Genomic DNA, 14,106 nt, shown 5'->3' with positions numbered 1-14,106 from the left:
TCTTCAGTGCATTTTCACTTAGTTTTTGTGTACGGTGTAAGATTGTGGTCCAGTTGCATTCTTTTGCATGTGGCTGTCTAGTTTTCATATTACCATTTAGTAAAGAGACTGTCCTTTTCCCATTGTATATTCATACCTCCTTTGTCATAAATTAATCATATATGCATGCATTAATTTCTGGGCTCTTTGTTCTGTTCCATTGATCTAGACATCTGTTTTTATCCAGTACCATACTGTTTTGATTACTGCAGCTTTGAACTATAGTTTGAAATCAGGGAGCATGATGCCTCCTGCTTTGTTCTTCTTTCCCAAGATTCTTGGGCTACTTGGGGTCTTTTGTGGTTCCATGATGAATTTTAGGATTGTTTGTTCTGGCTTTTCTTCTGAGGTCCAACAACGTGACCGGTGGAAATACTTGAACTCTTAACTCTTTAGGGATTAGGAGGTATTTGTTTATATTTAAGACAGTTTCCATTTGGAAATGTGTGGCATATGTGTACTTGAAATTCGACTAAGATGGTGATGGAATCTTTTTTTTTCCTTCTTACAGTTGTGTCTAAACCAAAGGACTGTATTTTTCCATATACTTTCAAAGAAGACATTAAGGAAAAGGTAAGGAACTCATCATTTACTCCTTTTAAATATGAAGCATCAATATTTATTTAGAAAAAGAAAAGGAGAATGATGTGGATTAGTAGACTAGGCTATTTTATATGTTAATTTATTAGATCTGTTCTTGCTAGATTGGACTATGACATTAATCCATTCAAAATGTATTAGAGATATGAAAGTAGAAACATCATTTAACAGTGTTTTACCACCTGAAAATAATGTGATTCTACACCCTGTTAGTAGGTGGATGGGCTCAAATCCTCCTTCAGATAGCTTAAGTGGAAGCCTTTCCAAAATGCATGATCATGTGATTACTGTTTTGATAAGTATTGGGTAGAGCCCCTTCCCCCATCCTCCAGCTTTAAGAAAGCCAAGTCAAGTTGAGACTACTGTGAATAATGAAGGGGACACATATTGGAAAGATCGATATGGGCTGGCCAGAATTGGTCAGTAATCTCTCAACTGCTAATGTACTCCATAAAGAAGTTTTCATGGGTCCTTAATAAAATAGGGGGTGGGGAAAAAAGTAATGCAATGTAGTGAGTTTGTCACAAAGGTAAATGTATTCAATGTAAAGAATTTATTTTTTGGAGAGGATGTTTCTTTTGTGAAATGTTAGTGTTCATAAATTTGTGGGTTAGTTTTGTTTTTTTTAATATCCTCACTTGACAAAATTTTAGCAACCTTATTAGGTTCCACTTATTTTAAGTTGGCTTGAGAAGTCCAGCAGTCTGGGAGGTACTTTTGGGTCAGGCTATTATTTGTGAAGTGCTCTGAATTACCTATCCAAGTAAAATGATCTAGAAAAATTCATTTAGAGTCAGACTGATATTTGTAGCCAAGTTAGTTGTAGAAAACACATAGCTATCAACTTCCATTTTAAGAGAGTCTTAATAAGAGTGGGTCTTTTGAATACCTGATTTATATTCAGTAATCCAAGTGGAAGCCTTTTGTGTGAAGATAGGTTTTATTTATACTTAAGACACCTATAATTCTTAAATGTATGTTTGTTTTCAGTCTAGTTTCTTATTTATGGGTTCTTACACCACTCTTGGAGATTAGTTTATACAATCCTTGGGATTTCTTTGTGTGGTAAATACATAAACAGCAGAGTCTACCAGGGATTATACAGGAAAGTAAGTAATGTTTTTGACAGGTACTTGGATTCATGTTCATATGTGTCCAGATGCACAAGTGTGTCCCTGTGGAGGGACATGTCTCTACTTCATAGTGCTCAGCATTTCAAGTTTTGCTTTATTTACACACTTATAACTATGAGCTCCTTAGAGACTTTGGGCAGTTATTACTGTGACACCTAGAATCAGCAATTTCATTGCTTCATTTAGTTTTGAAATGGATGGATTCTTTTTGTTTTTTAAAAAATTTTATTTATTTATTTTGAGAGAGCGAGAGAGAGCGTGTGCATGCACACATGATCAAGGGGGAGAGGGAGAGGGAGAAGCAGGCTCCATGCTGAGCAGGGAGCCCAATGCCCAATGCAGGGCTCGATCCCAGGACCTGAAGGCAGATGCCTAAGCAACTGAGCCACCCAGGCACCCCTAGATGGATTCTTTAAATTCTAAGAAATCAAACCCTGCTTGAACAAGTAACCAAGTATAGTACTTAAAAGTAAAGAGTAAGTGACTGGTATGTTTTCGTCTAACAGAATGTGAAGGTTGAGATTGCTGCAACAGAAAGAACATTGCTAGGTTTTTTCCTCGCCAAAGTTCACAAAATCGATCCTGATATCATTGTGGTGAGTAGAAGTCTCATCGTGCCTTGGGGGAGCTCTTCATTCCTTATTAGTTCTTTTCAGTACTTGTTGAGCAGCAGAGAATCTTTTTTTTTTTAACCTAGGTAAAATTGGTATATAACATGATGTAAGTTTCAGGTGTATAGTATTACAATTTGACATCTGTATACACTACAAAGACCAAGAGTCTCATTACCATTGATCACCATACCCTTCACTTTTTTGCCCATCCCTAAGCCCCTTTCCCTCTGGTAATTAGCAGTCTGTTCTTTATCAGTGAGTTTGTTTTTGTGTAGTTTTGGTTGTTCATTTGTTTTTTTTAGATTCCACATTTGAGTGAAATCATACGGTATTTGTCTGTCTCCATCTGACTTACTTCACTCAGCATAATACCCTCAAGGTCCATTCATGTTGTTGCAAAAAGCATGATTTCCTTCTTCTTCCATTGTGTGTGTATGTACCACATCCTCTTTATCCATTCATCCATTGATGGACAGTTTAGGTTGTTTTGATATCTTGGCTATTATAAATGAACGTAGGGTTGCATATATCTTTTCGAATTAGTGTTTTCATGTTCATATAAATATCCAAAGTGGAATAGCTGAATCATATTGTAGATATATTCTTAATTTTTTGAGGAATCTCTGAACTGATTTCTGTAATGGCTACACCAATTTACATTCCCACCAAGTAGGAGGGTTCCTTTTTCTCCACATCCTCTCTACTTGGAATTTCTTGTCCTATTGATAATAGCCATTCTAATAGGTGTTGAGGTGGTTTTGATTTGCATTTTCCTAATGCTTTGGGATGTTGAATATCTTTTCCTGAGCCCATTGGTCATCTGTTCGTCTTCTTTGGGAAAATGTCTATTGACGTCCTCTGCCCATTTTTAAACTGGGTGGGTTTTTTTTAAATTCAGTTTATGAATTCTTTATATATTTTTTGAATCTTCAGAGAAGAAATGACCCTATGGACTGCTGGGAATTGCTATAGTTTCTGCTAACAGAAAGGGGGGGGGTTAGAGCCAGCCCACTATAAAGTAGTTATTTTCCTCTCAGAGAAAAGCAACTCATGTTATTGTTGAAGTTCAGGATATTCCAGTTATTTCCACTTCAGAGACCAACCTATAAGTAAGTAAACTTGTGTTAACTATTGGTTTCTCTAAAATTTTGGATTAGTGGTCCACCCGTATAGTGGTCCTAGGAATTCCCTTGATTTGGTGTCAGTCTCCAAAGTGTAAGTATTTTAATTTTATGAGCGCACTGGTTCTCTCTTTTTTTAAAGTAATCTCTACAACCCAACGTGGGGCTCGAACTTACAATTCCAAGATCAAGTGTCGCATGTTCTACCGACTGAGCCAGCCAGTTACCCTGAGCTCAGTGGATCCCTGTGACCTATTCTTTTATTTTTTTTTACTTTATTTTTTTAAATTATTTTTTTAATGATTTTTTATTATATTATGTTAGTCACCATACAGTACATCCCCGGTTTCCGATGTAAGGCTCGATGATTCATTAGTTGTGTATAACACCCAGTGCACCATGCAATACGTGCCGTCCTTACTACCCATCACCGGTCTATCCCATTCCCCCACCCTCTCCCCTCTGAGGCCCTCAGTTTGTTTCTCATAGTCCATAGTCTCTCATGTTTCATTCCCCCTTCTGATTACCCCCCCCTTTCTTTATCCCTTTCTTCCCCTACCGATCATCCTAGTTCTTCAGGATGATATGAAACCACATATAATGTCTTCTCTGCTCAATGACTTATTGCACTTAGCATTATCTCCTCCAGTGCCGCTCCATGTTGCAGCAAATGTGAGAACTCGCTCTTTCTGATAGCTGAGTAATATTCCATGTATATATGGACCACAACTCTTAATCCAGTCATCTGTTGAAGGGCATCTCGGCTCCTTCCACGATTTAGCTATTGTGGACATTGCTGCTAGGAACATTGGGTGCATATGGCCCTTCTCTTCACTCACGCCTGTATCTTTGGGGTAAACACCCAGTAGTGCAATGGCTGGATCATAGGGTAGCTCAATTTTTAACTTTTTAAGGGACCTCCACACTGTTTACCAGAGTGCTGTACCAACTTTGCATTCCCACCAACAATGTAGGAGGGATCCCCTTTCTCCACATCCTCTCCAACAATTGTTGTCTCTTGCCTTGTCTATTTTTGCCATTCTAACTGGCGTAAGGTGGTATCTCAGTGTGCTTTTGATTTTCCTTGATGGCTAATGATTTTGAACATTTTTTCATGTGTCTGTTAGCCATTTGTATGTCTTCATTGAAAATTGTCTGTTCATATCTTCTGCCCATTTTTTGATTTGTTTATTTGTTTCTTGTGTATTGAGTTTGAGAAGTTCTTTTTGTAGATCTTGGACACAGTCCTTTATCTGTAGTGTCATTTGCAAATATATTCTCCCCATTCCGTGGGCTGCCTTTAGTTTTCTCTGACTGTTTCCTTGGCTGTGCGAAACTTTTAATCTTGATGAAGTCCAATAAATTCATTTTATCTTTTGTTTCTCTTGCCTTTGGGGATGTGTCATGAAAAAGGTTGCTTTGCCGAATGTCGAGAGGTTGCTGCCTATCTTCTCTCTAGGATTTTGATGGATTCCTGTCTCACATCGGTCTTTCATCCATTTGGAGTTTATTTTTGTGTATGGTGTGAGATAGTGGTAAGTTTCATTCTTTTGCATTGTAGCTGTCCAATTTTCCCAGCACCATTTATTGAAGAGACGTCTTTTTCCCACCAGATGTTTTTCCTGCTTTATCAAATATTAGTTGCCCAAAGAGCCGAGGGTCCATTTCTGGGCCTCTATTCTGTTCCATTGGTCATGTGTCTGTTTTTGTGCCAGTACCATGCTGTCTTTGTGATCCGCTTTGTAGTACAAGCTCGAACCGGCATTGTGATGCCCCCAGCTTTGTTTTTCCTTTTCAACAGTTCCTTGAGATTCGGGCCTTTTCTGTTTCCATACAAATTTAAGGACTATTTGTTCCAGTTCTTTGAAAAATGTCCTCGGTATTTTGATCGGGATAGCATTGAAAGTGTAGATTGCTCTGGGTAGCATGGACATTTTAACTATGTTAATTCTTCGATCCATGAGCATGGAATATCTTTCCATCTTTTTATGTCTTCCTCAGTGTCTTTCAAGAGTGATTTATAGTTTCTAGAATATAGGTCCTTTACGTCTCTGGTTAAGTTAATTCCAACGTAATGTATGGTTTTTGGTGCTATTGTAAATGGGATGGATTCCCTAATTTCTCTTTCTTCGGTCTCGTTATTCGTGTACAGAAATGCAACTGATTTCTGAGCATTGATTTTTGTATCCCGCCACGTTACTGAATTGGTCTATAACTTCTAATAGTTTGGGAGTGGCTTCTGTTGGGTTTTCCATATAGAGGATCATGTCATCTGCGAAGAGAGACATTTTAACTTCTTTGCCGATTTGAATACCTTTGATCCCTTTTTGTCGTCTGATTGCTGTTGCAAGGACTTCTAGTACTATGTTGAATAATAATGGCGAGAGTGGGTATCCTTGTCGAGTTCCTGATCTTAAGGAAAGGCTTCAGCTTTTCCCATTGAAATAATATTTGCAGTAGGCTTTTCATAGATGGCTTTTATGAGATTGAGAAAATTACCTTCTATTCCTACACTCTGAAGGGTTTTAATCAGGAAAGGATGCTGTATTTTGTCAAATGCTTTTTGGCATCGATTGAGAGGATCATATGGTTCCTGAGTCTTTTCTTGTTGATATGATGTATCACGCTGATTGATTTGCGAATATTGAACCACGCTTGCATCCCAGGTATGAATCCCACTTGATCCGTGATGGATAATCCTTTTAATGTACTGTTATTCTATTAGCGAGATCTTGTTGAGGATTTTGCGTCCATATTCATAGGGAGATCGTCTGTAATTCTCCTTTTTGAGGGGGCTTTGCCTGGTTTGGGGATCAAGGAATATTGGCCTCATAGAATGAGTTTGGTAGCTTTCCTTCTGTTTCTATTTTTTGAAATAGCTTTAGGAGAATAGGTATTATTTCTTCTTTGAATGTTTGGTAGAATTCCAGGAAAACCGTCCGGGCCTAGTTTTGTATTTGGAAGGTTGTTTATCACTGACTCAATTTCTTCATAATTAATTGGCCTGTTTAAGAAATCCAATTTCTTCCTGTTTCCAATCTTGGTAGTTTTATAGGTTTCCAGGAAGGATTCCATCTCCAGATTGCTTAGTTTATTGGCATATAGCTGTTGATAAAATTTCTATAAATCCTTCCAATTTCAATGGTGTTCATCGTGACCTCTCCTTTTTTCATTCTATAATTTAATAATCTGGGTCCTTTCTCTTTCTTTTTGGATAAGTCTTGCCAGTGCTGTTAGTTTTATTGATTCTCTCAAAGAACCAGCTTCTAGTCCTGTTGATCTGCTCTACTGTACTTCTGGTTTCTGCTTGATTGATTTCAGCTCTGATTTTGGTCAGCTGCTTCCTCGTGCGTGGATTAGGCCTGTCCCTCTGTTGCTGTTCCAGCTTGAGGTGAGAATATAAAAACTGCATTTTAGATTTTCTATTCTTTTGAGTGAGGCTTGGATGCATATGTATTTCCCCTTAGGCCTGCCTTTGCAGTATCCCATAGGTTTTGACTGTTGTATTTTTCATTCTCATTGGTCTCCATAAATTGCTTAATTTGATTTTGATTTCCGGTTTATCGAGTCATTCCTGAAGGATGGTTCTTAGTCTCCAGGTTTGAGTTTTCTCCAAATTTTTCTCGGGTTGAGTTCCATCAGAGCGTTGTGGTCTGAGAATATGCAGGATATTTCAATCTTTTTGGTTCGGTTGAGACCTGTTTTGTGTCCCAGAACTGGTCTATTCTGAGAATGTTCCATGGGCATTAGAATAGAATGAGTATTCTTTGGTGCTGGGGTGTAGTGTTCTATATATATCTTGAGGTCCAACTCGTTGAGTATGGCATTCAAAGCTTTTGATTCTTTGCTTAGTTTTTGCCAGGGTTTCTGTCTATTTCTGATAGTGGAGTGTTGAGGTCCCCTACTATTAATGTATTTTTATTATAAGTGTCTCTTTATTCTGGTTAAGAGTTGGCTTGTGTATCTTGCTGCTCGTGTTGCATATATATTTATAATTGTCATATCCACTTGTTGAATACTTCCTTTAAGAATAATATAGTTCCTTCGTCGTCTTAACTATAGTCTGTAGTTTAAAATCCAAATTATCTGAATGAGAATTGCTACCCCAGCTTTCTTTTGAGGTCATTTGCGTGAAAGATGGTATACTCCATCCCTTACTCTCAGTCTGAATGCATCTTTGGGTTCAGAAATGAGTCTCTTGTAGACAGCAAATGGATGGGTCATTTCTTTTATCCAATTCAACCGTGTGGGCGTTTTATGAGAGCATTTAAGCCATTAACATTAAGACTGAGTACTGAGAGATACGATTTTAATGATTTCATGTTGCCAGTAAAGTCTTTGTTTGTATTGGCTGTGACTTTCTGTTCTGTATCACTCTTGGGGCCTTTTTTATTTTATAGAACCCCCGTATCTCCTGTAGGGCTGGTTTCGTGGTTCGAAATTGGTTAGTGACTGGCGATTCTGAAATGTCTTTATTTCTCCATCAATTCTGAATGACAGCCTTGCCGGATAAAGGATCCTTGGCTGCATGTTTTTCTCTGAAAGAGCTTTAAATATGCTCCCCAACCCTTTCTCTCATTCAGGTCTGTGTAGACAGGTCTGCGTAATTCTGATGCCTTTGCCTTGGTATGAGAAATTTCTTTGCCCTGGTCGCTTTCAATACTGTATCCTTGGATCTAATATTTGCATTGCACTATGACATGACGTGGCATAGGTTTGTCATGGTTAGCTTGGGAGGGGCCTCTGCCTCTTTGGACACGAATGTTTGTTTCTCTCGCTAGATTAGGGAAGTTTTCAGCTACAATTTGTTCAAATATCTCTCTAGACCTCTGTTTTTCCACTCCTCGGGTCGATGACTCTAACATTGGATCGCTTCATTGAGTCAGTACTCTCCTACCTCCATTGTAGCTTGGATTTTTAAGAGCAGCTTCTATTTTGTTTTTTCCTCTATTAACCCATCCTCCAATTCACTAACCCGGTCTCTCTGCTTCTGTGACCCTGGCCGTCAGAGCCTCTAGTTTTGCCTGCATTTGGCTCATAGAATTTTTAATTTCTGTCAGATTCGCTCTCATTTCTGTCCTTAGGAATTCTATATTCTCAGTAACCTTTTGTTAATAGTTTTTCAATTCTACTCATCATTTTGACCATCATTACTCTGAATTCCATTTCTGATACTTTGTTACATCCATATCCATTATTTCTGTGGCAGAGGCCACAGACCTACCTTCTTTTCTTTGCTGGGGGCTTCTCCTTCTTGTCATTCTGATGAGGAGAGGTTGTGGTTGTCCAGAGCCCAAAATTGACTGGTCCCAGGCCGTGCCCTTGTTTTTATAGGGATCTTAGGGATGTGGGCTTCTTCTTTAAAGATTTTATTTATTTATGTGGCAGCCAACCAGCGAGAGAGGAAACAGAAGCAGGGGGGAGAGGAAGAAGCAGGCTCCCAGCGGAGGAGCCCGGAGGGACTCCTTTCCGAACGCCGGGATCCGCCTGTCCGAAGACAGGCGCTCACGACTGCGCCCCCAGGCGCCGGTTGTGGGTTTTGATTTTTCAGCCTGCCTCCTGTGTTTGGGAGGGCCTGCTCGCTGAGTACTCAGTGCAACTGTTTGGTGGAGTCTCCGTGCCCTTGGGGATGGGGATGACGCCTGAGCCGGTATTTCCAGGCTTTTGTTCTCTGGTGGATTTCCCTGGTGTTTGCTGTGCTCTTCTTGAGAGCTCAGAGCAGCGGCGAATTTCAGCCTCTGTCACAGAACAGAGGGATTAAGGGCCCGTTCTCTACTAATGTTCTCTGCCACTTTAACTCTGTTACTGTTGGTGCTGCTCAACCCTGCAGAGTCCTGGGATGTGGCCCACACCGTGCGTCCAGCCCTCACTTCCAGGGCGGGGTCTCATCCTTTGTGTTCTAACGTCGCCAGCCGCCCACGCGCCTCCGAGCTCCGGTCTCAGTCTGGATCCAGTGAGCGCACCGGATTCCGGTGTTCCGTGAGATGCCTGGTGGTGGCGCACCGGCTCACGGTCTCAGTCTCACTGTTTCTGGGTGACGTCTCAGAGCCCCTCACCTGCTCTCCCTGCAAGTGGCTACCAGCTTCCCGGCGCCCGAGCCGCGGCGGCTCCCTCCCCTTCCTCGTTTATCTTCCGATACGTGCACAGTTTCATGGCTCCCCGCTTCGTACCTCAATACTCAGCGCTGGAGATGTTCATTTGTAGAGATCCAGATGCATCTTCCTGCATCTTAGGCTGGTTCCGTGGTTGTTTAGGCTGGTCTGGTACCTATCCAGCTCGACTCGGGGGACCGGCTGAAAAACGTGTCTCGTACTCCTGCACCATCTTAACTCCTCTCCCCCTGTGACCTATTCTTGAGAGGTCAGGGCTAGGAATTTTTTTTTCTCTTCATAACCAAGTATATTCCCACTAGATAGGAAGAGTAATAATTCAGTGAATTATGTTTGCCCCAGTTTTTAAGAGTCATAAAGCAACATTTTGCTTTGTTTCCTCTGGCTTTAGTTTGTACGCTCTTTGATATGATTTCTTCCTTTTTTTCAGTTAATGGATCAAATTATGTTGTGCTTTTGATTGTTTTGAAGGAAAGTAGGATATAAATGCATGTATTTTAAGTGTGATATTGGTAATTTGGTTATATGGAAGCCTTGCAAAAAACGTGTGCTATGTATTTCTCCATGTTCACTTTTGCTCTTGGACACCTTTCTTGACCATGGTGTGGCCAGAGTACCTAGAACCTGTAGGTTGTTATCAAGTGTCTCTGCACCCGCCTCTCTTCTAGTATTCTAGGTATTATATATTTTGTTACACATGTTGAAAGCACCAGGAAGATTCTGTCCACAATGCCCTGCTTTGGTGCTCTGGCTCAGAACTAGGTCCTCACCGGTTTCCCCTAGTAGTCTCTCGCGGGCTCCAAGGAGATGTTGTGGTGCCTAGAATAGCTGGCCTGCCTTATGGTGTTAGAGCAAAGTCTGTGTGTGAGAAATCCAAACTGATCTGATGTAAGAGAGAATCCTGACACTGGTGTGAATCCCTAATCCCAGGAATGATAATTTGGAAATCAGACTTCCTCATGTCGTTGGGTTTCTTAACTTAATAGACAAAACTGCCCTAAATATATAGTGGTACACATTTTTAATTAAAATTAATAACAAGTAAATCTCTTTATTAATTTGATTTATTTTAAGCTTCATTTAGTTTTTTAATAAACGTAGACAGTGAATCATATTATTCACATGACAGAAATTATCATTTTATAGACATGGAAAACTTGGTTGCATTTTTGTTTATTTTTAAGTAGGCTCCATGCCCAATGTGGAGCCCAACATGGTACTTGAACTCACGACCCTGAGATTAAGACCTGAGCCGAAATCAAGAGTTGGATGCTTAACCGACTAAGCTACCCAGGTGCCTGTAGTTGCATTTTTGAGATAATTTCTACTTGGTATAGTTTTGTTTCCTAATTTGAACTATCACCTGGTGTTGTATAGTTTGTTAGATATTGATTAGGAGTCTTAAGTCAGTAGTGTTTGAACTCAGCTCTTTAAAAAGAAACTAGATGCAGTTCCTGAGTTTTCTAAGAAGTCTGTAGTATAAACTGTTACACAACACAGGCAGGTTCTCAGTTTTTAAGGAATTAAAATGGAATTATTTGAATACAGTTTTTACTGATCACGAAAAAGTATGGAACATAAAAATCTGCCTCCGACACTGTGAGGCATGAGCTGCAAATTAAAAGACATCATAGGAACCTTGCATCAATTAGGATGAAATAAAGTTTATTCCAGCAATCTGCTTAGCAGCTTTGTTAATGTCAAGGCTAATGAATGCTGCTGATGAATACATTCCTGAAGAAGAAAGGACCCCAATCGGAGGTAAGCTCATGATGCCTTCAATTAGAGACCAGAAAAAGAAAGGGCAAAGAAATTCTGTGCATATGAAGATAAATCCTCTAATTTGCGTTTGTTATAATGTTATTGGCTGCCTTCTTTTTCTGACTAGGGTCATAATATTTATGGATTTGAACTGGAAGTGCTCCTGCAGAGAATTAATGTGTGCAAAGTTCCTCACTGGTCCAAGATAGGTCGACTGAAGCGATCCAACATGCCAAAGCTTGGGGTAATAATAGTTTTCAAAATCTTATTTCTTGACTTGGCTTCTTTTTATGGAGTAGCTACCCGGAAACACACTGTGCTTCTTTGACTAAGAATTGGTTGTCTTGTGATAGGACATTTTAACTTTGGCACTAAACATCTTTTCCTTTGAATGCAGCATTATATGAGTTGAAGCCACTGGTAGTTTTTAAAATCAGCTGTTAGAATCCAGAGGTGGCACGTACATGTTACCTCCACTTCAGCATTACTGATGCTGCAGCTCTTAGAGCAGAGTTGTGGGGTTCCGAGATCAGTGAGTGTTATCATTCAGGACTGAGAGGGGAAGGAAGAGTGGGAGGGAGCTGACGTTGAATGTGTAAGAAGGGCTAAGTGCCTGTGTGTTAGTTGCCTGTCACGGCAACTCCAATTTCCCTGTACTTCTCACAGGGGAAACAGAACTTGTTCAAGGTTGTAAGGCTAGTATGGGGAAGAACTGAGGTTTTGAACCTGGCCTATGTATTTTTCATCCTAACTTGCTTGTTTCACTGAGGGAGGTTTTGGTGGATTTTGTATGAAGCCATCTTCATTTCCTAAGCCTGAGAGTGCTCTTTGCTTGAAATCTTATTACTTAAAGCTTATAACTAAAATGGGCATGTTGCCTTATCAGAAAACTTACGAATCTGTACCTTTCATAATAGTCTTCAGTGGCTTCTGCTGTTGCAGATTGGAGTTGGAGCCAGTGCTCTTGCTTCTTTTCCTGTTCTTATCTTTAAGGTGATAGAATTGTCATTAACCTTCATCCCAGCGGTTGATTTACTAACTCCTCACCCCTTCACAGTTTTCTTTATGTGGCATCTTCTGAGTGAGGTCTACCATGACTGCCCTATTTAAGGTGCAGGCCCCCTAAATTCCAGTTTTCCCCTTTGTTCTAGTTTTTCTCTTTTCCATATGCTATTACCTCCTAAAACTGTATAGTTTCTTGCTTTTGATGTCTTTTTGTTGTATATTTCAGAGGAGATCAGGAATCTTCTCTGTTTTGCTCACTGCTGTCTCCCTAGTGCCTACAACAGTGTCAGCTATGTAGCGGACATACAGAAATATTTTTTTTAAGATTTTATATATTTACTTGACAGAGAGAGAGTACAAGCAGGGGGAGCAGCAGAGGGAGAGGGAGAAGCAGACTCTCTGCTGAGCAGGGAGCCAGATGCCGGGCTTGATCCCATGACCCCAGGATCATGACCTGAGCCGAAGGCAAATGCTTAACTGACTGAGCCACCCAGCCGCCCCATACATTTTGAACTGTTTGAGTGATGACTGGCTGAGTGGGTGAATGGGAGATTGAGAGTTTCCTCATTGTAATTCTGGGCTAGCTTCAAAGCGGGTTAGAACAGAATGTTCCCAGTGTCTGCTCGTCCATGTGATTTGCTTTTTGTCCTCCCCCTGTAGGGCAGGAGTGGATTTGGTGAAAGAAATGCTACCTGTGGCCGAATGATCTGTGATGTGGAAATTTCAGCAAAGGAATTGATTCGTTGTAAAAGCTACCATTTGTCTGAACTTGTTCAACAGATTCTGAGAACTGAAAGGTTTGAAATCCCAATGGAAAATGTACGAAATATGTACAGGTATGATCCTGGATGCTTTGGAGTTTGTCTGTCTTGAAGTAAGCTAGAGCAAGAGGCCAGCATCACCCCCAGGCTGGAGGGACCAGGAATGTGTGGTGTTCTGGAGGGTAACTGCCTTCATGTCAGCACCAGCCTCTCTGTTACTTTAATAACTTAAATTATTTTGCCTTTTGAATTATTTTAATTTTATCAGTGTACCTCCATCTCCCTTACTCATCCTAACCTCATCTAGATGTTTCCTAAGAGCAGTTTGGAAATTGATGTGATACTGAGGTTTCTACCCTTAATTCTTTTTTTTTTTTAAAGATTTTATTTATTTATTCAACAGAGATAGAGACAGCCAGCGAGAGAGGGAACACAAGCAGGGGGAGTGGGAGAGGAAGAAGCAGGCTCATAGCGGAGGAGCCTGATGTGGGGCTCGATCCCATAACGCCGGGATCACGCCCTGAGCCGAAAGCAGACGCTTAACCGCTGTGCCATCCAGGCGCCCCTCTACCCTTAATTCTTTAATTCAGGAGATAGTGTAAATCTTTTGGAAATAGAAAAACTGAGAAATCATGAAGTTATGTAGAGATATTACTTGATTATTTCTTTTTTCCATCTTTATTGGAGTAAAATTGACAAATAGAAATTGTATATATTTAAGGTATGCAAACCGATGTTTGGTAAAATATATACAGCATTGTAAAATAATCACCATAAGCTGACTAACATACCCATCACCTCACATGGTTACTGTTTTTTTGTGTGTTTGCAGTACTTTAGATTTACCCTCTTTGCGAATTTTAAGTATATGATAACAGTATTAACTGTAGTCACATTGCTATATATTAGACTCCAGAACTTACTCATTTTGTACAACTGAACCTTTGTGCTTGATTTTTTCC

The 14,106-nt window shown here is 40.1% G+C and overlaps 1 protein-coding gene across 1 annotated transcript in view; it reads left to right on the top strand.

Moving 5' to 3' along the window:
* The window catches only part of POLA1 (DNA polymerase alpha 1, catalytic subunit), a 308,487-nt gene that overhangs the window by 35,481 nt on the left and 258,900 nt on the right, over positions 1 to 14,106 (top strand). The window contains exons 17-20 of the mRNA XM_040633339.1: positions 551 to 612; positions 2,279 to 2,368; positions 11,506 to 11,622; positions 13,044 to 13,219. Of these exons, the coding sequence (XP_040489273.1) occupies positions 551 to 612; positions 2,279 to 2,368; positions 11,506 to 11,622; positions 13,044 to 13,219 (445 nt within the window). The remainder of the gene's footprint in view (positions 1 to 550; positions 613 to 2,278; positions 2,369 to 11,505; positions 11,623 to 13,043; positions 13,220 to 14,106) is intronic.

The sequence above is a fragment of the Ursus maritimus genome (assembly GCF_017311325.1).
Source record: "Ursus maritimus isolate PB19 chromosome X unlocalized genomic scaffold, ASM1731132v1 scaffold_X1, whole genome shotgun sequence".
NCBI lineage: Eukaryota > Metazoa > Chordata > Mammalia > Carnivora > Ursidae > Ursus > Ursus maritimus.
The sequence above is the reverse complement of the archived record's forward strand: the minus strand, read 5'-3'. Positions and strand labels throughout refer to the sequence as shown.